This window comes from Hyposmocoma kahamanoa, unplaced genomic scaffold (genome assembly GCF_003589595.1).
Source record: "Hyposmocoma kahamanoa isolate Upper Pololo Valley unplaced genomic scaffold, ASM358959v1 62, whole genome shotgun sequence".
NCBI lineage: Eukaryota > Metazoa > Arthropoda > Insecta > Lepidoptera > Cosmopterigidae > Hyposmocoma > Hyposmocoma kahamanoa.
Genome location: NW_020653850.1, coordinates 25459762 through 25485253, shown reverse-complemented (window position 1 = coordinate 25485253; position 25492 = coordinate 25459762). Strand labels below are relative to the sequence as shown.

The 25492-nt window shown below is 41.2% G+C and overlaps 1 protein-coding gene across 2 annotated transcripts; it reads right to left on the bottom strand.

Annotated features, from left to right (window-relative positions):
• Nucleotides 1-9811: 9811 nt before the first annotated feature.
• Nucleotides 9812-23296, bottom strand: LOC113229754 (solute carrier family 22 member 15-like). 2 transcript variants are annotated; one of them, XR_003310436.1, is made up of 7 exons: nt 22958-23296; nt 22721-22875; nt 22059-22318; nt 21593-21959; nt 21119-21300; nt 12944-13238; nt 9812-10161 (listed from the first exon to the last, which is right to left on the bottom strand). XR_003310436.1 is itself a non-coding variant. In XM_026463436.1 (6 exons), the coding sequence occupies exons 1-6, from the start codon at nt 23023-23025 to the stop codon at nt 13035-13037; spliced, it is 1236 nt and encodes a 411-aa protein (XP_026319221.1). In that variant the 5' UTR covers nt 23026-23296; the 3' UTR covers nt 12800-13034. The 2 variants fall into 2 exon arrangements, 1 of the variants encoding a protein (XP_026319221.1); XM_026463436.1 differs by lacking the exon at nt 9812-10161 and having other exon boundaries at nt 12800-13238.
• Nucleotides 23297-25492: the final 2196 nt, after the last annotated feature.

Genomic DNA, 25492 nt, shown 5'->3' with positions numbered 1-25492 from the left:
ATAACGAATTATAGACCTATTTCGTTACTGCCAGCAATATCTAAAATATTAGAAAAACTTATAAAGAATAGACGTGTATTGTATTTGGAGAAACAATCCATATTATCTAAAACACAGTTCCATTTTAAATCCAAATTATCGATATCTGATGCTGTGCATCACCTTACGGATTTTTCAGCAAGGGAACTGGACAAGGGTAACAAAACAGTGGGGATATTTCTGGACCTAGCGAAAGCTTTTGATACAGTTTATATACCCATCCTATTGCAGAAGCTTGAATCTCTAGGTACAAGAGATATACAGCCAAAATTATTTGCAGATTATCTAGAGAACCGCTTCCAATGTGTCAAAATAGGTGACGTTTTCAGTTCTGATCTCAAGAGTACTGCATTTGAAATTCCCCAAGAAAGTATTTTAGGCCCTACTCTGTTTCTGATCTACATTAATGACCTTTGTAATCTAGAATTAGATGGTGGTGGTGGGAAGATCATATACTATGCCAATGATACTGTTCTGCTAACTCTGATAAGGAAGTATAAGAGTATGCTCAGCGAGGATTCAGTATCGTAAATAACTGGCTCCAGCAAGGTTAATTAACACTAAACACGGATAAAACTAATTTCATGCAGTTCTATTTGCGAAAACCAAAGTCTGTTATAACTAACACACAACTTTATGCTGACTATTGTCTACTAACAACCTGTGCAAGTGTCCAGACATTGCTATTACTAACAAGGTAAAGTATTTAGGTGTTATATTATATGATTACCTCTCTTTTAAGCACCATATCGAAGCACTAAGCGGTCGAATCCGTAAGCTAGTGTATGTGTTTAAAAAACTACGCGCTTTTGCTGATTTTAAAATAATCAGGCAAGTTTTATGCCATATGTCAATCAATTATTACATATTGCATTACATCTTGGGGTGGTAGTGCTAAAAGTTCATTACTAACCATTGAGAGAGTCCAGCGAGCGGTTCAAAAGGTTTCTACCTTCCGCCCTTTCCTTTATCCCACTAACCTTCTGTATAAGTCGTGTAAGGTACTAACTGTAAGGCGATTATTTATTAAGTCCACAGTTCTCAAACAGCACATTGCACTCCCATATAGTACTGAAAACACTAACAAAAGACGGAAAGATATTGTCTGCCCCAAAATTGTATCATCAAAACGTGTGTTTATTTCCAGATTTTTTGTTTCTTAGTCCATTTATTACATCATTTTTGTTACATAAAGGTTTTTTTTTTTTTTAATATATAATAGACACACGCTTGGCCACAATCTCACCTAATGTTAAGCGACGATGTGACCGACGATGGGACGCGTTTGCCTAAAAAATGCCTATTCACTCTAGCCTTGAATAGCCCCAAATTGTACTTTTCGGGAAATACAGATGCCGGTAGAGCATTCCATTCCTTTGCCGTACGCATCAGAAAGGAGGAGGCAAAGCGCTTAGTGCGAATTGGTGGAATATCAACGACATAAGAATGGAGTGCTCCGGACCTTCTAGTCGACCGAAGGAGGTGAGGAACGGAACCAAATTGGAAAGGTTAAGAAAATTCTCCAAGAATTCCTTCAAAATATGTCCTACGATGACAGATAATTTATTAATTATCCCAAAATAAATGTTGCCTAATTTAAGCGTAATAGGTTATGATTTGCATTTCATTGTTTAATTTTTATTATTGTTTTGTTTACATTTTAATATTTTTTTTGTTTATAATTTATTCGTCATATATTACCTGTATAATTAGTATTTTTTACCTGAAATACAGGATACTCCTAGTTCATGTATATGTGTTATATTTTACATTTATTCGCATAATTAGTCTGTCGTTATTCATTTGTACAATACGTTATTCCATGAACAATTTTTTTTTTTTTTAATTAAAAAAAATCTCGATCGCGACGACATACGAAATCAGTTACAAACACTGCTCGACAACGACTACGCAGAAATAGCGCCACCCCATAAGAACCCAAAGACTTGGTATCTATCCCATTTCGCCGTCATCAATCCACAGAAGCCAGAGAAGCTTAGATTGGTCCACGACGCCGCTGCCAAAGCCAAATGTTAATGAAGTTCCGTCAGCGACTAGTAGCGGTGGCGGGCGACGTCAAAGACATATTTATACGAGTGACCATACGAGAGGAAGATAGAGACATGCAACGCTTCCTGTGGAGAGGAAACGATCGAAACCGCCGACCGACATGTACGAGTACCGCATGAAGAATGTCATATGCGGCGCCACATCATCTCCCTGTACTGCTATCTACGTAAAGGACAAGAACGCGGAACATTTTCGTTCTCATTATCCAGAGGCGACAGGGGCAATCATCAACAACCAATACGTCGACGACTACCTAGCGAGTTTCGACGACGAAGGAGTGGCCGTACGCATATCCACACAAGTTGTGTATATACACAGCCGTGCGAATTACTTTCTGCAACGTTGGGCATCTAACTCGCGGCGAGTACCAAGCGCGTTACCACAGGGGTCGAAAGGCGGCGTACTACAACTGGACAGCACGAAAATACTGGGCATGGTGGTGGCAACCAGAGTGTTCGCGACGTAACTCGCTGTGAAGTGAAGTGTCTAGTGTATGTGCGGTGTTTAAAGTGAAATGAGCAAAAGACTCTCATAGAATAGGAGTGTATCAAATCGTGCTATCTCACTTAGTATTAAGTTTATCAACGAAACAGGCAAGAAAGCTATTGTCCTCTCTTTCTTTTATAATTTGGAATATAAGACAATATATTAATCGACCAGAGTCCACAAAATGTGAACGAATATCGCGTGATCTAAAGATTACGAAATAATAGTAAAATTGTTAGAAAGGGACGGCAATACATAGAAATTTAGAATTAGAGAATTTTCACTTTTGATGTTACGGTTTTTCGTCAATAACTTTGTGAATAATAGGTGTATTGAGATAAAAATTATTAATAGATAATTAGATAATTTTATAGAAACCAAGTTCTTACAGAATTACAGCATTTGTATAGTGAAATAGTCAAAGATTTAGCTGTAATCTTAGGAAAACTGTCATAATTCGTGAAATTTTGTGTTTTTGTTACAGTTAATCTAAAAATATTAACAGATTATAAAAGTTATAGTTCTTAAAATTACTAGATAATGTAAAGGTCACTAATAGTTACAATTAGCCATAACTTTCAGGTCAGAAAGTGTAAAAATAAGAAAGTTATGGGCAAATTGAATACGGAATGATTAAACAAAATAGTAACCGTTTGTGGAGGGATTGACCTTGAGAAAAGTAAATAAGGTTTAATATAAAAGGAGTCCATACAGAGCATTTGTATTCAGTACCGGGAAGTGACTAAAGTAAATCAGTGAAGTGTAAATAAAAGTGATTTTATTGACTTAGTGCAGTATAGTGACTATATTTAGTAAATCAGTGCCATTTTAGACTGTGATTAATTTAAGACTGTTAAGTATTGTTTCTGTTAAGTTAATGTACTTAAATTCTAAGGTTGTACTGCAACTGTGTTACTGTGCTCGAGATTATAGTGACTTATTTCTGATTATAGTGTTTTAATAGTACCACCGGTAAGGGTGACTCGTGGATAATGGCACCTATAGACGCTAGGGCCGGATTCGGTAGCGTTCCACGTGTCATATTCACGCGAGTACGGGCGAACGGCCTGCAGAAACAAGTGTCAGCGCATTAGTGCAACAAGTAGATAACGTATTAGATCCAAAAGGACCCACTAGTATTCGTGGCACAATGATACCGGATTTAAGCGCCCGCCCGTCTTTCGGTCACACGGTCAATAGACCTACAGTAGAGTCACCGAGTAAAGTATAGAGTCATCAAACCGTCAGCCAGTGCTGGACAGCACGATTAGGTGAACAGTTTAGTGGGCTAAGAGGCCAACAGTTACCCGGAAGTCAAGTGCGATACATTGAACAATTGTATAATTCACAAGTTGGTGAAAATTTTAGTGAGCGTCCAAGGATTGCAGAGCCACAGAAAGGATTAATCGATGTTAGAGAACTAGCCACAACCATATCTGCAGCCAGAGCAATACAACCATAACAACCTCTTCAAAGGTATTTAGGTGAATTGCCATACTTTAATGCTTACGAATGCCTATCCTTTCAAGCTGCGTTCAAAGAGACGAAGAAGCCTATTATACTCAAGCGGAAAATACAGCGCGCTTGAGGATTAAATCGGACCCAAATAATTATAGACCAATAGCACTACTACCCACGTCGTCTAAGATATTTGAAAAGGCTATGTGCAATCGAATTTATTCTTACTGTGAAAAGTATAAACTGTTCACAGATTCACAAAATTGTTTTAGAAAAAGCAGATCTACTACTTTAGCCGTTTATAAATAATAGGGGTTAAAGTATGAAATTGCCGATTTGTACTGAAAATCTAAATTGTTTATTTTTTAAATTTTTAACAAATTTATTTAATCAAAATAGTTGCCATTATTATCTATACATTGCTGCCATCTAATGGGAAGGTTATTAATGCCTTTGCGATAGAACTCCGACGATCTAGACTGCACAAACTGTGTGAAAGCATTTTGTACTGCCTCCTGGGAAGAAAACTTCTTGTCACGTAGATAATTGTCCAAATCACGAAAAAAATGGTAGTCCGTTGGAGCAAGGTCTGGTGAATACGGAGGATGACGAATGGTTTCTAACTGCAGTTCCTGAAGGGTCAAAATGGTTTCTCGTGCTGTGTGAGGTCTCGCGTTGTCGTGGAGCAATAATGGTGAAGATCGATTCATGAGTCGGGGCTGTTTTACTGCTAGTTTTGTCAACATGGTTCGGAGTTCGGCACAATAGACATCTGCCGTTATTGCTTGACCAGATCGGAGAAAACTATAGTGAATAACACCATGCTGAGACCACCAAACAGTTACCATTACCTTTTTATTGGTAAGTTTTGCTTTAGGACACTGTTGTGGCATTTGACCTGGGGTCAGCCATTGCATTTTTCTTTCCCGGTTATCATAAAGAATCCACTTTTCATCACATGTTACAATTCGATCCAATATTCCTTCATTTCTGTACCGGTTCAACAAGGCAACACAAGTTTCAACACGCGTTTCTTTCTGCAGATCAGTCAAATCATGAGGCACCCATTTTTCGTATTTTTTTATTTTATTGATTTGACGCAAGTGAGTCAATATTGTGGGTAAGGTAACGTTAAACCATGCCGCTAATTCCTGGGTAGTTTGACTAGGATCGGCTTCCACTATCTCTCTTAATTCATCGTTATTCACCGGTGTGGGCGGTCTTCCTCGTGCCTCGTTCTTTAAGTCGAAATTTCCATCACGAAAGTGTTTAAACCAAAATCGCACGGTGCGTTCATTAGTAGACCCCTCTCCAAACGCAGCATTGATATTGCGGGCTGTTTCTGCCGCGTTAGTTCCGCGTCGGAACTCGTATTCAAAAATCACTCGAATTTTCGCAGTATCCATCTTTCTTGTCTAAATTGAATAACAAAAACAATTGAAAGTCGATATTCAAATGTTTCAAATTAAAAAAAAAAAATTCACAGAAACCATTTGAAAGAAGTTTCATTCGAAAACCTCAAACCATGAAGATTCTATGAAAATTCAAAGAACCTATTGCAATAAAACGGCAATTTCATACTTTAACCCCTAATATATATACATATAACACGCGTGTAGAAACAGTACGTAGCTTCACATTGCTGGGTTTAAATATAGACACGCATGTGAATTGGAAATGTCACATACAAAAATTAAGAAAAAGTTGTCTAGTTTCACGTACACCCTGAAGGAGATAAAGAAAACGACTGACCTAATAACTGCAATGGCCGCTTATTATGCTTACACTTTGGGGAAATAGTGTGCACGCACGAGAAATATTTACAATCCAGAAAAGATGCATCCGTATTAGTAATTTGTATTTGTAATTTGGTAGTACTGATAGCTGCAGACCGCACTTTGAACAATTTAAAATTTTGATTTTGTGTTCTATATACAGGTATTTTAGAAATTTGTAAACTTATTAAACAACACCCTGACTTTTATACTAACATTGACGACCTGCCCCAACTTTTTTTTTACACAGATAACCTAACTTACAACCTAAATTGCTTCTGCCACGATCTCAGCTACAGATACACAGCTCAAGTTTCAAGTCAAGCCCACTATTAAAAACGAATAAAAGTATTCACTGTTTGTAAATAAATTAAAATTACATCTTATTAATAAATGCTATAATAAATAAAAGGAATACTTTGATAACAAATTAAAATAATGATATTTTAATAAATTTGAATAATAAACAAACGTTAATTATGTACTATAAAGTTATGCTATTGTAATCTGATTAAATTCAAACTTTCAAGTGGCATAATGCTGCTTATAATATGACGTATTTCTTCTTATTACATGACTTTATTTTTTATGTTATTATTTGATAAATAACAATTCTAATTAATAATTGAAACCTCGGCCTACCTCTGCTCTTATTGTTATCCCTAATAAAGGGCTCATATGTGTAGCATTAGTGTAATTTTAGACATGTATGTACCATATAAATGCAATAAATTTATTGAGTATTGAGAAGAAGCCTTAAAGGCAAGGCAAAGGAAGCAGTGACCAGCCTCTTGATAGCCAATGGTAAACCGGCCGAGATTATGAAAGCATTAGAAAATAGATTCGGTCGCCCAGATTCGATCGCTCTCTCAGAATTAGAGGAATTGAGAAATATAAATAGACCGACAGATGCTTCAAGAAATATATGCTTATTTTCAAGTAAAATAAAGAATTGTGTTACTTAAAGTCCTCAAGAGAAAGCAATATTTATACAATCCAGAAATAGTTCAAGCCATAACAGATAAATTAATGCCCACCTTTTCCGCCCGCGAAAATTGGATACATTCGCTCTCTTAGACAATGGATCAACAGTAACCCTAATAGATTGAAAGATAGCAGCAAAAACAGGTGCCCGTGGGCCCATAGACCCCCTACACATAGAATCTATCGGGGGCAGCAAGTTGGAGAACAAAGCTTCCAGACGCGTCACCATCACCTGTGCCGCATGCTCTCCGTGCACAGCATTGTACGTGAAGAACTATAATGCACAGAGACATAGTCAACAGTTTCCAGAAAGCGGCGGGAGACATATAAAAGAACTATTACATGAATGACTACCTCCAAAGCTTCCGAACGGAGGAAGAAGCCATAAAGATAGCTTCTCAAGTTAAACAGATACACCAGAAAGCCAACTTTAACTTGACCAAATTCACCTCAAATCGGCCACACATTACTCAATATACGGATACAGCGACTGTTGAAACACCAACCAACGTTGAACTTCACAAGGAGCAACAGATGAATTAGCATACAATCTGAACTTCAATCGAGTAGCACCAGACATCATGAATGGACAACGAACGCCAACCAAGAGAGAAACCTTGAGAGCCATGATGTCACTGTTTGACCCTCTCGGCCTAGTAGCATACAAGCAAAGAAGATACTCCAGGAAACATGGCGCTTCGGAGTTGACTGGGACGAGGAACTACCCAACGATATGTCGACCGCTTGGCATAAGTGGATAAAAGACCTAGAGAAGCTCCGCCATCTAAGCCTGTCGCGTTGCCATCCAAGTTATACCGATGCTTAACAACGCCAACTACACACCTTCGTAGATGCCTGCGAGACTGCCTACGCCGCTGCCGTATACTGGCGATTAATTGACGCAAAGGGCAACGTACATATCAGTTTAGCGGCTGCCAAAGCCAGTGTCGCACCACTAAAGCTTACTTCCATCCCGCGCCAAGAACTTCAAGCAGCAGTACTAGGATGCAGACTAGCCCGTACTGTTATATGACTACAAGCCAGACGCAAAATTTTACTGGAGTGATTCGAAAACTGTACTGGGTTGGTTAGTAGGACCACGAACTTTTAAAGCCTATGTAGCTCATAGAATCACCGAAATAGAAGAAGAGACTACAGTCAACGATTGGAAATAGGTGCCAACAAAGGAAAACGTCGCTGATGTGGCCACGAGGGAAACACCCGCAGACTTTTTCGCACATCATAGATGGTTTACAGGGCCAGCATTTTTGTACCAATCTGAAAAAGATTGGCCAACATAGAAAGTGGAACTAATGGAACCAACAGTCGAACGAATCCACTTCACAAAAGTTTCCAATAAGAACAAGTTAACGGAAGCTCTACCGCCCATTAATAGATTATCTTCGTGTCTTAGGCTGATACGATGTACAGCGCGAGTGATGCAACTTATAGATTTGCTTTGGCCGCACAAGGCGACAGTTCGTTATAAAAGAACCGTGAAGAGACCAGACAGCGACCCAACTTGGAAGCTGCATAAAAGGAAAGCAGGCGGTACTCCCACAACAGTGTTACATAGCGACAGATCAGAGTTGCAAGTGATACAATTACATGGAGAGTATATAAAAAAGCCGAAGCTATATGGGTGAAGTCCTGCCAACAAGATGCATTCTTGCAGGAAATAGAAGCTTTATTATTTATTTTTATTATTTATTTATTTATATCAGGCAATAAAAAGACCCATGTATTCATACCTTATAGACTAACATACATAACAATATAAAAACAAAATACACCTATATTATATATACCTTAAACAACAGACATACATACAATATAATAATAAAAAACTAATCTACACGATTTCACTTATCGGTGACGTGCGCCGCTATCTGGTGTCAGGTAACCGGCCGCGGAATCGCCGATATATGACACCCTTCGGCCCTAATTCCTCTTTCATGAAGGTCGAACGATGTTCGGTCGGTATTCTCACCACAAACGAATTAAAGTTCACGTTGCGGCGAGACTCTAACCGCTCGACCCTCAGGGTGTAATTGGCTTTATGCCTTATATACTCCACTATCTCCTCAGACTTCGTGGAGTAATGCAGCCGCGACAGGTACATCAACGTCGTCGGTACGGCCGGACGCAGCAGGAAGTTCGGTCCTGTCGGTGCTGTGCCACACTGGTTACGGCTGGTGGGTTTCTTCTTCCTCTTCACCACCTTTGTGAAGCCATCCTCGTCGCACTGGACTGCCTCTGTGGTTTTGCAACTTCAGAGACAGGCACACGGAGATTGGTTTTATCCTTAGCCGATTGCCGCCGTTCGAATTTCGAAGTGGCGGGTCGGCTAGTTGAAGCGGCTACAGCGGCGTATGCACGTGTCGGGGTTGACGTGCCCACGCGTGACATTTCCACCGAGGCAGTGGGGCGGGCAGCGGGGCGCGGCGCATCATGCGCGGTGGCAGCAACAAATGGTGACGCATTATGTGCCGACTTGAAACTGCTGACCGAAGCATTCAGCGCCACCGAATGATGCACGGAAGAGTAGAGACTGTAATGAATGAAATAAGGCAACATTTTTGGGTTCTGCACTTATGACCCACAGTGAAAATGGTCGTGAAAAGCTGCCTTCAATGCCGTATAAGGAGACTTAAGCCATCAGCGCCGCCAACTGGAAATCACCCACCAACTCGCCTTGCTCACCAAGTCCGTCCTTCACCTACACAGGGTTGGACTACTTCGGTCCGCTAACAATCACAGTGGGAAGACGACATGAGAAAAGATACGTGGCGCTATTTACGTGTCTCACAACAAGAGCAGTGCACCTAGAGATAGCTGCGTCTTTAACATCCGATTCGGCTATCCTAGCTTCAAGAAGAATAATCGCCTGCCGCGGTCAACCCAAGGAAGTGCACTCGGACAACTGCACCAACATGCACGGGGCAGACCAAGAACTAAGAAGAGCCCTGGAAAGCAAAGCCTCTTCGAGAGGGATAGTGTGACGCTACACCTTTCCTGCTGCTCGCTTCATGGTTGGCGTATGGGAGCGCCTAGTGAAAATCGGCTCTCTATGGTGTTCTTAAAGAAAAGAGCCCTAAAGAAGAGGTACTGTACATTGCTGTGTGAAGCCGAATATACGGTGAATAGAAGTCCACTCACACATGTGTCAGTAGATCCAGAGCATCCGAAAGCCCTGACCCCCAACCACTTCCTGTTGGGCGGGTCGGGCCTAGTGACAGCACCCGGTAGCTTCACTGACTCGGACCTAACCAGTCAGCACCAGTGGAGCCAAGCGCAGCGCCTGGAAGACATCTTCTGGGAGAGGTTGGTGAAGGAATGTCTACCCGAACTGTAACACCGGCGTGAGATACTTTTATAAAAACCAAGTTCTTACAGAATTACAGCATTTGCATAGTGAAATAGTCAAAAATTAACTGTAATCTTAGGAAAACTGTCATAAATTTGTGAAATTTTGTGTTATTGTTACAGTTAATCTAAAAATATTAACAGATTATAAAAGTTATAGTTCTTAAAATTACTAGATAATGTAAAGGTCACTAATAGTTACAATTAGCCATAACTTTCAGGTCAGAAAGTGTAAAAATAAGAAAGTTATGGGCAAATTGAATACGGAATGATAGAACAAAATAGTAACCCTTTGGCGAGGGATTGACCTTGAGAAAAGTAAATAAGGTTTAATATAAAAGGAGTCCATACAGAGCATCCGTATTCAGTGCCGGGAAGTGACTAAAGTAAATCAGTGAAGTGTAATTAAAAGTGATTTTATTGACTCTGTACAGTATAGTGACTATATTTAGTAAATTAGTGCCATTTTAGACTGTGATTAATTGAAGACTGTTAATTATTGTTTCTGTTAAGTTAATGTACTTAAATTCTAAGGTTGTACTGCAACTGTGTTATTGTGCTCGAGAATATAGTGACTTATTTCTGATTACAGTGTTTTAATAGTACCACCGATAAGGGTGACTCGTGGATAACGGCACTTATAGACGCTAGGGACGGATTCGGTAGCGTTCCACGTGTCATATTTATAACGATCGACGCATCATATCTACGCCATGCCGAGTTACTGTGGATACGAACACAACAGGAAGAGGCGTTCACCGAGGAAATCATCGCCCTCCCCTTTCTAGCCGCCTTAACAAATTAACAACGATACTTGACAGTGCGGGCGTGTTACGACTACGATCGCGCATAGCGGCCGTGGGTGATATCACTGAGCCACAACGGTCACCCACTGTGCTTGATGAAGACCACCCGAAGGTGCGACTGTATATCACTTGGATACACAAACAGATGCACCACGGAGGCTTCGGCATCACCACCAGCGAGAGTCGACAGCACTACTGTCTCCTGCGACTACGCAACGATGTGCGAAGCGAATTGAAGCGTTGCCGAATGTACCGCATCACTATAGCCACGCCTCCACAACCTTCGACTGGAAACCATCCGCCAAGCCGCCTCGCTCATCATCAACGCCCGGTCACATACACCGGGCTGGACTTTTTCGGCCCACTCCAAGTCACAGTAGGTCGCACGCGACAAAAACGATATGGAGCTTTCTTCACCTGGCTACCCACGAGAGCGGTCCACGTCGAGGTCACCGGAGATCTGAGCACCGACTCCGTCATTATGGCACTCCGTCGCTTCATGTCGCGACGCTGATGCCCGACGGAGCTATGGTCTGACCAGGGAACCAATCTTCGCGGCGCGGACGCCGAGCTACAGAGGGCAGCACTAGAAGCTATACAGGAAGAAGCCAGTATCTGGTCCATCCAGTGGAGATACATACTGCCGAGCGCACCGTTCATGGGAGGAGCATGGGAAGGCCTGGTACGGAGCATCAAAACAGCTCTATACACCGTAGGTACTGCACGAGCGCACCCCAAAGATGAGGTCCTGCACACTCTATTGGTCGAGGCGGAGTACACCCTCAACAGTCGCCCTCTCACCCATATATCGACGACTCACGAAGACGAGGACCCCCTGACTTCGAAACACTTCTTCCTGCCCCAAACGAGTACCACTGCCCGGAGCCTTCACGGACGCGGACGTCAACGGGCACAAAATCTGGTGCATTAGTCAACAACTGGCCGACATGTTCTGTCATGCTGGATAAGAGAATACCTCCCTGATCCCAAGCACAGACGAACTGCGAGGGCTACCAACGGCGCACTACAACTGGGAGACTTGGTGTTCGTGGCACACGGGACTACCACGCACCACCTGGCTCCGCTGCATCATTGTGGCGACACACCAACGCCCCGACGGAGAAATAAGGGCGGTCGACGTGCATCGAACAGAGGAATACTGCGCCGTCCTACGAAGAAGCTAGTGGTCATCGCAACGGGAGGCAGCGAGACAACGGAGCGCGAACCCTAGGATATTCCAGCTACAAGCAGCGGCGGGAGAGTATGTTAAGGACGAAAATGTGTTCGCGCTTCCTTGGGAATAGAACGCCCTAGATATTTAATAAGTTTTACTAATTTAAGAGGTATTTCGTTTAGTTTGATGACCGATTCGTATGTAACATGACTTCCTCGAGCCTCCAAAGACCATATCAATACATAACCTAATGGTCACAATATCAACTTCACGCAAACATCAAGCTGCCTGAAAGAGCCCACCTTGGGACCCAGCAGCACCATGTCGCCTGCGTATCATAGATCAGAACAGCGACGCCATCTGTCTAGCAGCCGACTGGTTTATTGCTGAGTTTCACGAGTAGTTCGTTTACGTAGGTACTGATTGAAAAGCCTAGATGACCTATTCCCCCTGCCTCACCCCACATTCTAACCCGTACGATCAGACAACGTCTCGCTACACTTAATGTTATTGTGTTGACGGCAATATATAACTACCGCAGTAAACTTAATATAAAAATTAATGGCTTAATTTTTCCCAGAGAAGATAGTATGCCACGAGATCAAACGCCTTCGAAAAATCTAAAAAAAATATTATGGGAATTTTCTGCATTTGTAATATTGGATAGTCTGCTTAAGACACATGATTGTGTTTTGGGTAGACAATAGGTTAATAACTTGATCCAAACTTGTGTCCAGCAGACCATCCAACACCTTGGCTATGTCATACAAATATATATTACGTACGTCGGAAATATCGCCTCTTTTATTATTCACGGGTTCTCATAATTTCTGCAGGAAGGATATGTGCTACTATCAATAATAAATATCGGTGGTGCTAGATGTCGGCGGAGAAGACGCGTGTCGATGGAGCGGGGGGCGGCGGGGCGGGGAGCGGCGGTACGCGTGGCGGGGCACGCAGGTGCTCGGCGTCACGCAGCTGTAGCGGTAGACTCGCGCGCCGTGTCTCGGGCACGAGCACCACCGCCAGCGCCGCCAACAGCGAGCTCGCGCCGTACAGAGTCGCCTGGACGTACATGCTCTGCAGAACATATAACATACCTAATGTTATATCAAATATCCGATTAGTGAGAGGTTTGTTTACGGATTTATTAGTGTAAACATGAAAACTATAGTCCATTGCTGCCGGAACCGACAATTTATTGATTCCGTTTTGTTGACTCTCTAAGAATAGATGGTATCCACTACTTAACCGCAGCACTATGTGCATCGGCTATTTTTGTCTGTCATAAAACACTTATCCACGTCAAACTGAACACACGGTAGTAACTGATGATTCCGATTTTTTAAGAAGATTACGTAGTTGGGAGTTGCAAGAGCTCACAAAAAATGTCAGTCCGCCATTTTCGTTACGTTTCGGTACGTTTTGGTGGAGTCAATTACCTCGCGAAAAACCTCGAAAATCGTAGAAAAATATCTTATGTTGCCACTTTGGAGTGCAAAAATGATAGTGTAATATTATCTTCTTTACTCTGCTTTATTCTATTCCTTTACCTTAAAAAATGTTTTATTTTTCACTCTTCTACACTTTGCCGTTCTCTTCGCTCCTCTGATACACTCCTTTTTTCCCTCCTCCTCCTCATTTTTACTCCAACTCGTTTACTGTATTTGCTATGCGTCTATGGAATTTTCTCCCAGAACCTATTCATCGATCCCCTTCTTTTGGTTCCTTCAAACGTCGTGTTAAGGATCGTTTCCTTATTTTTTTATTATTTCCTGACAAAATGTGCTCGCTTCTTTTTTGGAGAATTAAACATCTCCAACTCGTCGTCGTCGGTCAGTTGGTGATGGTGACCGATACATGGCGGCACATTGATTAAAATTTCAATGTAAAATCAAAACTTGTAGTGACTTGAATCATAGGTACTGAACTGTTAACGATATGCCAACAGTATAAAGTTTAAATTATATTACCAGTCCAGAATAAGTTATTTCTTTTTAAATTAGAAACTAGGACCAATCATTATCGTGAATTCATAGTGTTTCAAATTATGAATGTGTGTGTTTTGGCGATGGCGGTTTTTTTTTTTTTTTTTGTACATGACAGGCAAATGACTCCACTCCACCTGATGTTAAGTGGAAAGTGGTATCCAAACGCGAAGGAACCTAGTGCAGCGATGAAATCCTCACTGCACTAGCCACCTCCACCCTGCCTGCCTACAATATGCCTCTTCACGCCTCGTTTGAAGGACCCCATATCATAAGAGAGAGGGAAGACATGTGCCGGAAGGGAGTTCCATTTGTCAACCGTGCGGCAGAGAAAGGAGCCACCGAACCTTTTAGTACGCGATGGAATTCGGCAGGTAGTGAAACGGTGACTACGAAGGCCAGCACGCGTGCTTCTGAGCAGGAACGGGGAAGGGGGGATGAGGTTGAACAGCTCTTCAGAGCACTCACCATGGTACATGCGATAAAAGGCGCTAAGCGATGCAACATCTCTACGCAGTTGCAGAGGTTCAAGGCGTGATGAGACCTCTTCGTCGCCTATAATTCGAGTAGCACGACGCTGTAATTTATCCAAGGCATCGAGTAGGTACTTGGCGGAGCCGTCCCACAAGTGCGAACAATACTCAACGCAAGACCGGACCTGTGTTTTGTACAGCAGGCATAACTGGTCCGGCGTGAAAAAACGTCGCACCTTGTTCAGGACTCCGAGTTTCCGTGAGGCTGTTTTGATCACAGATTCGATGTAGCTCCTTGGATTCAAATCACAGCAGATTTCCATACCGAGCAAGGTAAAACTGCTCTGAGGTGAGAGTGCTGTGCTCATCAGAGAAGGCATGGGAAGGAACGGCGACAATTTTGTTGTTAAAGCGCAAACCTGTGTTTTCTTGGCGTTGAACTCAACAAGATTTCTAGATCCCCATGCAGAGATAAGGTCCAATATCCTATTGAGCTCACCGACAAGATTAGATCGCTCTCTGTCAGTATCGGCGCGCCCAGCTGCGGGGAATCCGTGATATCCCCCATGAACAGTGCTATCATCTGCATAACAATGAATATTCCCAAGTGGAAGCATATCATTGATATGCAGTAGGAAAAGCGTGGGAGATAGGACGGATCCCTGCGGTACGCCGGCGTTCACATTCACGAACCTCGAAATGCTGCCGTCAGAAACGACGCGAATTCTCCGCTCACGAAGGAAATCGGCAATCCAGCTGCATAACTGGGCTGGCAAACCGTACGCCGGGAGCTTGGAGACAAGAGCCTTGTGCCAGACCCGATCGAATACTTTGGCTATATCGAGGCTAACAGCCAACGACTCGCCACGTTTGTCTATAGCCTCACCCCAAATATGCGATAAGTACTCTAGAAGGTCACCCGTTGATCGTTTCGGACGAAACCCATACTGCCGATCATTTATTATGGAGTGATCTTCTAGGTATTGGGTCAGTTGTTTGTTAAGGATCCGCTCTAAAACCTTGCATATTATGGAAGTAATGGCTATGGGACGGTAATTATGCGGGTCTGATCGGTCGCCTTTTTTGGGAACTGGTTGCACATTAGCCTCTCTCCAAGAGTCCGGCACACGACCTGAAGAGAGCGACAGACGATACAGTCGCGTTAGCACGGGGGTCAACTCAGCTGCGCAGTTCCTAAGTACAATCGCTGGGACACCATCAGGACCACTAGCTTTCCGGACGTCGAGAGACTGCAGCTGCGTACGCACATCGCATTGTCTGATACGAATATCAGACATCGTGTAGCCACAGTGAGGTAGAGTTGGTGGCTGTGCGTTACAGTCGTCGAGACAGGAGTTAGCCGCAAACAGATTTGCCAAGAGGTCGGCTTTATCTTGCGGCTTGTGGGCTAGATTGCCATCAGAATATCTCAGCGGGGGCAGCGAGGGCTGGCAGAAGTTCGACGCAACAGCTCTGGCCAGACGCCAGTAGCTACGACTACCAGTGGGATGCGTCAGGAGTTCTTGGCCAACTCGTGCGACGCGCTGAGCATCCGCTCTGATGTACGCTCTTTTGCAAGACCTGGTGGCATTATTGTAGGCTGTTTTAAGTGAGTTCGTATTGGGATCGTCTGAAGCTAGACCCCTGATCCAAGCGCGGTATGCAGTCTGTTTGTTCTCAACAGCCACAGCACACTCGCGGTTGAACCAGCGGTTGCGCCTCCCTTTACTGACGAGATCCGAATGCGGGATGTAGTATTCCATCCCGATTAAGATCTCATCAGCAACGGCAGTCGCGCTAGCTGTTGGATCCACCTCACTAAAACAGCGCTGCCGCCAGGGAACGAATGCAAAATAGTCCCGCATACCGTCCCAATCTGCCGACGCATAATGCCAAATGCGGCGTTTAGCCACAGTAGGTGGTGGTGGCAGTAACGTTGCCACTTTAGTGGATATCAAGCAGTGATCCGAAGTGCCCAGAGGGGCTTGGACCTCCACCCGATATCCAGCCAGCAGGTTCTGGTAATAATAGAGGCTTAAGGTCACAGAACAATAAATACAGTTGAAGTGGTTAGTTAGCATTCGACCCGTGCCAGCAGTACAGGTCTCGTTAGACCAACTTGAGCTTAGTCCGCCATTTTCTCTTTGAACGGTATGGTTGTGTCATTCGTTCGTGCAAATTCTCTAAAATTGTAGAAAAATGCCTTATCGAGCTGTTTTAGAGTGTAAAAATGATAGTCGATAGTCAAAAAATATTACCCGCAGTAGATAGATAGAAAGATAGATATAAAGATAGATAGATAGATAAACACTTAATTCACTGACAACGCAAATACAGATTAAGCATAAAAGAAAAAACAAAACATGATTGTTATAGCAGTGAAACGGCGCTGACTCAGCATATTATGCCAAAGTTTCCTAAGGCGCTGACTTTCTGTCAGGACCAACGAGAGGGATTAAATTATTTGAAAGCAAATTAAAAAAAAAGCGTAAAGCTATACATTGACCATAATATATACATAGTAAAGTGTAAATAGTGCATCTAAAATAACCTATTTGACATGTAAGTGCATGAGCGAATGTGAATATAATTACAGCTGTAGGAGTGAGTTGTCACTGTAAAGAGGTTTTAATGTCGTGTAATGTATTTAGTATATGATATAACTATACACATAATATTATATGAATAGATCAGTAGTATTTCATATAATCGGTACGTCTTATTTTAATAAATTTTAAATTTTCTGTTCATCGAATTGATTTTTTGTACTATAATAGACGAAAGTAAACATTGTCCCACATCAATATGGTCGAGTTTTATCGTATGAAGAACTAAGTAAACATCTCTTCTCAATTTTCCACGCTAGTAATGAACAAAACTTTAGCGAAAAAATGCTTCATGTGTGTTCATTTTAAACTTAATTGATCGAAATAAAGTTCAATATGCAACGTGTGCGTTAAAGAAGACATCTGTTGTCGAGTTGTTAATCATTCGTCGTAGTACAACTACTGGCCGCAAGATAGCAGCAGGTTGAATAAAATTTCGTGTTATTCAACGATGGATACGTTTTTCTTGTTTTTTTGGAGAATCACCCGAGTACTAAAAGTAAGCCACGCAAGCATGCTTGGTCACAGAGCCGTTTCAAGCACAAGATTCGGGCTAGCATTTTGGCTCACCGCACAGCAGTTTGCAAAGGAAGTTTCAGGTTTCCATCATCCAAGTGCTGAAATCTAATATTCGTTACATTTCTATTACGAGTTAGTCGCTTGATTATATATTATACACCAAGTACCAAGTACCAAGTAGTCGCTTGATATATTTGTTAGAACATAAATTGATACAAACAAATGTGTTATATTTTGATGTGTTATACATTTATATAGAATGATGTTCCGTAAACAACACATTGCGTTTTTCAGCAAATACTAAGTTAGTAACCTTTTTATTGCCGTAGTATGTCACCACACTGTAATTTATATTATATCTTTGTTTGCATATGATTTATGTTTTAATTTTATTTTGTCTTTCACAACAATTTAATTTTTGGTTTTGTTCATTCAAGTCAAATTTGTATTGCATATTACATTACAAATTTAAGATGGAACATTAGGTAATAGGTGGTACCTATGCATATGGAGCGATCGATGGTAGGCATCTTCAACTTTTTTCATTTCTTTTCTTTTGTATTTCTTTTTTATGGTAATCAAACAACAGTATTTTCTTTGTTTCTTTCTATTCTATTTTGGTGTACCTACCTATATTTAAAACTTTGCTTTTCATATTAATAAATTATTATTGATAGTTTATAAATGTCATTAGCATTATTTATCTCACCAAATAAAAGTTTTCGAAATAAATATTGTGATCCCACTACAAATTGTGGTGAAACAGTGAACATTTCGAAATGGAGCTCCAGCGGGTTCATATTTGTTTGAATATGACTTCGCAAAACATAACTTTCATTGTTTCATGTATAGAATGTATTGCCTATAAAATCTTTCGGATTCAGTACAACAATAGGTACGTTCCGGGTTCCCGCTTCGATGTTCGCAGAAGCTAGAGTGGATTGCTCTACGCGCCCCGCGCCCGGGTGCGCGCCAGCCCCGACCCTGTTCTGCGCGACAGTGGATAGGCTCGCCCACAGACATATATCTAGATAGACGCAGCAAGTGTACGTACTTCGCGTGCCCAAACTAAGTGAAATTCACTTAGTTGCCGCTGCTACACTTCAGAACGCGCTCGACCGTATTCATAGACAAACATCAGTCGAAAACGCGAAAAATGCATAATTGTGCCATTGTAAACTGCAAAAGCACCATAACTGTGTAAACGGGTAAACAGGGACGTTTCATTCCACGGGCAAGTGATTTTGTAATCAGAAGATGCATAATTTATTTTAAAAACAATTATTTTGGTTTTATATGAATTTCGAGAAAACAAATATGCAACTCAGTGTATGCCTCATGATTTGTAATATATTGCGGCTTTTACTTGGTGCGATATATTTGTAATCGGTTGTTAATGCGCCATGAATATCGGACGAACGCACTTTTGCATAATGCATTCAGTTTCTGTGGTACGGCCTCTTGTACATTTTTTGGGCCAAATTTAACATTTAGTGATGTATACGTTAGGCAACAAAGGGACGAAAATTATTATGACCTTAGCAATATTATAAAAATATTCTATAACTCTTTTGTTATAACGTTTAGTAACGTTTCGTTTTTTTTTCAGTTTTGTATTATCTATTATCAGTAGTATCTGTAATTTTGATAATTTTTGCAGCACGTTGCTTCGAATGTCCGAATATAGTGAGCAAATAATTACTTATTAATTATTACGAGTAATACAAAAAGTATATAATGCGAAGAATTAACAGTGCGCTGTCTTTACAAAAACCTGGAGTTGGTCACACGTATGAGTTCGTTACTTTCGAGGAGAAAGGTGGTCTAGTTTATTCCACCTAAGATGCTATCCAAATATATAGAGTAGCCGAGTTAGAAATCCGAGAAATAATAAACAAATAACAAAAATTTCACACGAGGCCATCATTAAGTAAACCTCTTCTGATTAATAAGATGTTACCATATTTTGTCAGCAGTAACATTTTCATTTGTCTTGCCATTCATCGATTTGACCAATAACCAACAGAAAACCGTCTAGTAAAATCAATTAAGGCAGTCGCAAGTTCATATATTGAGGTGCGTTTTCATTATTTAAGTTAAACGATAAGATCTTCTATTAATTACAAAAAGATGTTATATAATAAGCTCATTTTACTGGAAGGACAATTATTTTAATATTTGAAGTCGATTAAAAAGTAAAGTCTGAATATTTTAAAAAGAATTATAGGACTAAACTATCTTATTTTAGTATTTTTCTACTATATTAATATTATACTTCTAATCAACAAATACTTGAATTAAAATTTAAAATCGATTAATTAAATGGAATACGCGTGTTTACGCGTATTCCGTTCAATCAATCGATCGAAAAACACTTAATTGGCGCTTCTACGCTTCAGAACTAGGACGAAGGTGGTCTAGTTTATCCCACCAAAGAAGCTATCCAAATATGCAGAGTTAGAAATCCGAGAAATCATGATCAAATCACAAAAACTTTACACGAGGCCGACATTAAGTAAACCTTAAGTTACTTTAGTAAGAGCTTAGATATTTTGTCAGCAGTGACATTTTCAGTTGTCTTGCCATTCACCAGTTTGATCAATCACCGACGGAAAACCATCTAGTAATTTTAATTAAGGCAGTTGCAAGTTCATATACTGACGTGCGTTTTCATTATTTAAGTCAATCGATAAGATCTTCTATTACAAAAAGACAGTTATATAATAAGCTTATATTATTTCAAGGACAATAATTTTAATATTTGAAATTGATTAAAAATTAAAGTTTAAATTATTAAGTAATGAAAATTTTTTTAAAACATCGTTTAATAAAGGACATAACTATATTGTTTCGGTATTTTCCTACTATATTAATATTTCACGACTACTTGTAATCAACGAATACTTGAATTGATTAATTGAATGGAATACGTGTATTCCGTTCAATCAATCGATTTAGCGCGGAAGGAGGTTCCCATCACTAAATAGTTCTTGTGACGTCAAGGTGGATACATAAAATGTGGCACGCTCGGTTTTCATACAAATTGCTGTGCTTGCGGCGTCTATCAAGATACATGTCTGTGGGCTCGCCTGTCCAATGTCAATATATGAGGCCCAGTTGTGAATGCTTGTTTCCAGCAGTGTCCATTGTGTATAATTTTGTATGTACTTTGCTAATATTAGCATTAAGTGGTTTACTAACAAATTATAGGTACGAGCCAACGTTGCTTGAAATCAATGAATTATTATTATTGTTACTTAATAATAAAAAAATGGAATCCTTAATTATAATTTTAACTGGAAAACGTTCGGTTTGACGTGGAGTGAGCGAAAAGCAGTTACTGTGATATATTGACAATAGTGTCGCCGTGGTACCAGCAGAGGCGTCTGCGTCGCGGCGATGGAACCGAGACGGCCGACGAGCGAGCAGGCGGCTAGGGCCGAACTGCGCGTGCGCGTCGGGAACAGCTCTGCCGTGAAGACGTACATCGAGTTGAACGCGAATGTGATCGCTAGTTTTCCCAAGAAGAATAGCCCCAGGCCGGTACCCTTGTGAACTGCGGAATACGGTATAATTACTCGGTTACAGGGTGTTGGACTCAACTAAAAGGTTTGGAATATGGTGCAGGTACTCATTAGTAGATTATGAACAGTCTAAGGGTCGTATTCTAGAACTCCACTCAATGCTCAATTCAGGATTTGAGCAGACTTGAGTATGATTTCAAGCACTGGAAATATGACCCTAATGGCAAGGACTTGAGTATGATTTTCAGTGCTCATTGCAATACTCAAGTCCTGACTTCAGTATTGAGTAGAGTTCTGGAATACGACCCTTAGAATTTCACTTACAGACAAAATGGGGCATGACACAAGCGACTCCACAAAGCAGGAACGAAAAGAAGACGCTTTTCTTGCGGCCAAAGCGCTCGAGCGCCATCATGAGCAGCAGCGAGGCGACAACCTCCATGGCCATATTAAGTGCGAAGTTGGTGTACTTGTCGTCGGATAGCGATACTGAGTTGATGGTCAACCCGTAATAAGCAAACGCAGCCGCCACCCAACACCAAGAGCATACCGCGAAGCGCATCATCAGCACGTGCGATCTCACGAGCTCTAGCCACGGGTTGACACCGTCCCCTTCACCTCCTGCCGGGTCATCTGCACTTCTTTCGAGTCCGCTCTCGATTGTTTTCATTATGTCCTCGTCTATTGTTTTCTGAAAAACAAAATTAGGTTTTGTTTATTGTAGGTACCTATTTTCAGTCGGAAAACAATAATTATTATAGGTATGTTCGTAATGGGTGTATTAAGTAACCTTGTTCCACTGGGCAGCTTTGCGCAGCACTGCGCCGGCGCGTTTTCTGCGCGCTGTGGCGTAAAGCCATCGCGGGCTCTCGTCGACGAGTATCCAATAGAGCGGGAGCAGTAGCGCGGGCGCGTACACTGCGCGTAACAGCTTGCGCCAATATTGCAGGCGCCAGGCGAGCAGCGCAAAGAGCATGCCGCCCAGGCCGTACGCCACGCCCGTCGCACACGCGAAAGCCGCGCGCTGCGACGGCAGCGCAGACTCCACCACTGCGCAAGCCAACACCAAGGAATTCTTCAGTGGCTAGAATGGTGCTATAATACAACGCATTCTTAAACAAGTGCAACAATTAATTATATGTACGTATATTTACGATAAAATGTTAGTAAAATTGCTCCATCCATTGTCTGAGTGAATAACTAGAATTTAATAGTATTTTCCTTTACGTAGTAGGGAAGGTAGGTGCTTATCAAAATGAAAATTATCTATTCGAATATTGCATATAGGTGATATGAATTACTTGTTAGTTAGCTACTCTTATTACTAAATGTAAACACTGCTAATTGATGTCGATCTTAATCTAAGAGTGTCGTATTTAGATAATGATCTTAGAGTATTGCTGATTCCAGACGTTTGTGGAGTGTTTTGTGTGGTGTGCGAGAAACACAAACCCATGACGTATCCCGCGCTGTTGAAGCCGTAGCCGAGCGCGGCCTCGAGGAACTCAAACGCCACCAACATGTGATAATCCCTCGAGAAGCTCTTCACCAGCCCCAATGTACCCGCACACCCTGAGAATACGCAGAACGCCGTACGCCTGCCCCACCTGTACAACACTTGCATACATCAGCAAACGACTCTTTCACGTGAGCACAGAACATGGTAGTCGTAGTCACAACGAATCGCACCTGTCGGAGATGTACCCAGTGAGCAGCAGCGCGATGGGCAGCGCGGCGTTGCGCACAGAGCCCACCATCGTGCGCAGCCATTCGCGGCACGCCAGCCCGAACTATAACACGATGTCTGGTTTATACACCACTGGTTTCATAGTACCTAATGAATTGATGATAAATAAAAATACATTTCATATTACAGTCACTTACTTTTTATAACTGACAAGATAAATCGAGGATACAGAGCATTACATTACCCGGTCCAATTACTCTCTTCCTCATGGATTCGTATAGGTATGTGTATTGACGTAGAATGGGAGCTAGCCATGGACTAGTGAAAAAGTCCAGACAAAATGTACTGATAAAACGTATTAACATGACATCGAAGCCGGAAAGCGATCTCGTCGTATCTCGAAAAATAGTACTTTACAAAATTACTTTTAAAATTATTTCTCTTTAATTTGAATTAGTAGAAAGATTGACTTTCTTTCCACTAATTCATTGAAGTAAGATGTATATAAACGGAACAGTCATCAAATAGCATGGGCGAAATTATTCTAAAATTAGTTTAAAATGGGTTTTATACTAGTTACAGCAATTGCGTTTTGAAAACCAAGCAGCAATTTTGGCAAAAACATATGGGGCAACAGAATACCACACAACTTTCAAGAAGTGATTTTGCTGTAACTAATATGGAATCTGCTCATTTAAAATGCCGTAAATATTTATTAAAATTAAAATGCAAAAACTGCACTTTGTACGCTGTTACAATGAAATTAAATCAGTCTCTATCTGAAAAACAAAATAACCAATTGTTCTGCTTTTATTGGCACTTCTGACCAAACAGGTACGTACAATATTAAGAAATTTTCTGCAGTAACTTGTGACATAGTAATTTTGAACAAATTACATCCTAAGACAACAAAACTGCTGCTTTTTAATTAATGTCTTGTATCGGTTTTAATTCCGACTTCCTCAGTCGACGTTTTGCCATCTAAAATAAGAATTAGTAAAATTAAAATAAGTACATACAATACTATTATTTCGACCCCTCGTACGTAAGGTATCGTATGTCGAAATTGATAAGTTTACAGAGGAACATTTAAAAATTTGAATTTACAGAAATGAGTATAACTTTGTGACGTGACTTTAGCATTTCTCGGTTTTATTCGGCAAAGCTCGTTACTCACACAGTGTATTATAAAATCCCAGATATCGGTTAGATGAACAACCACAATTTATTTTATAATTTTATACTAACGCCGATGTGAGTCAGCACGCGGGTAAACTAAAGTGAGACGCGGGTCACGTCTGCTGCATGGTGATCGTAGAGGAAATCTCCCACAGCATGGATCCCCAAAGACAGGAAACGACTTCGCAGCATGTCAAAGCGTCGATGGAGAGACAAGCTAGACGCGCACGTAAAAGACTGAATCTCAGTGGCACAAAACAGAGAAGTGTGGAAGGAGGGGGACAGTATAGGCTCATAATATAATTATTATAATGATAGTAACTTACTTACAAAACGTATTTATTTTATCAGTTGTAAATTGTTGTTTAACCTGATTATGAATAAATTATCAAACCCGGGTTCGATTCCCGGTAGGACCAATTTGGGAAATTAATTTTTAAATTTTTTTTATTATAATAATAAATCGACGGGACGAACAAGTCATGCTCCCGATGATAAGCGACACGCTCACCCATAACAATTGCAATGCCACTTTGAGCACTGCTCCTGCGCCCGTTACCTTGAGACATAAACTTGACAAGTCTCGTCTGCTTGCAGTTTCACCAGCACCCTTAGCCTTCATCATCGAAACCGCCAAGCAGTAATGCACACATTACTTCTTGGCGACAGAAATAGGTGAGGTGGCAGTACCTCCCTGGACGAACTCTTTCACAAGGAACTCTAGTGTTACAAAAAATTGGTTGTGGTCTGGGTTTTCTGTTGCCAGACAAGATAAATGTCTTAAACTAGAAATTCAAATTAATATGAGTACCAATGCAATGGTATTCACTCTGGGGAACTACCAAGAACACCCGGACAATAAACAATTTCGAAAATATATTAAAATATGGGGATAACATTTTGAAGACGCAGGAAGGATTTGAACCCACGGCGTGGAACAACCACGCGGACGTCACACAAATGACGATGAATAGGTTAGAGTTTCAGGCCGTGGGTTCAAATACCTCCTGCGTCATAAAAAATAATCCAATATTTTCATGTATTTAATTGATAATATAAACAACTTTTGGGCCTTTTATGTGACATTGGACTTGATGGTAGGGATATCAGGATCATTCGCAGCCTGTATGAGAAGCAACTGGCCACGGTAAGAGTTGATAATGAATAAACCGATCAAGTTGAGATCTATCGTGGGGTCCGGCAGGGCTGCATCCTATCTCCGCTGCTTTTTAATGTTTACTCGAAGGCGCTTAAAAACCTTGAAGTGGGTACAAAGATCAACGGCAAAGTCGTTAACAACTTGCGTTATGCAGACGACACTATTTTCATTGCAGCATCGGAGACCGATTTGCAATCAA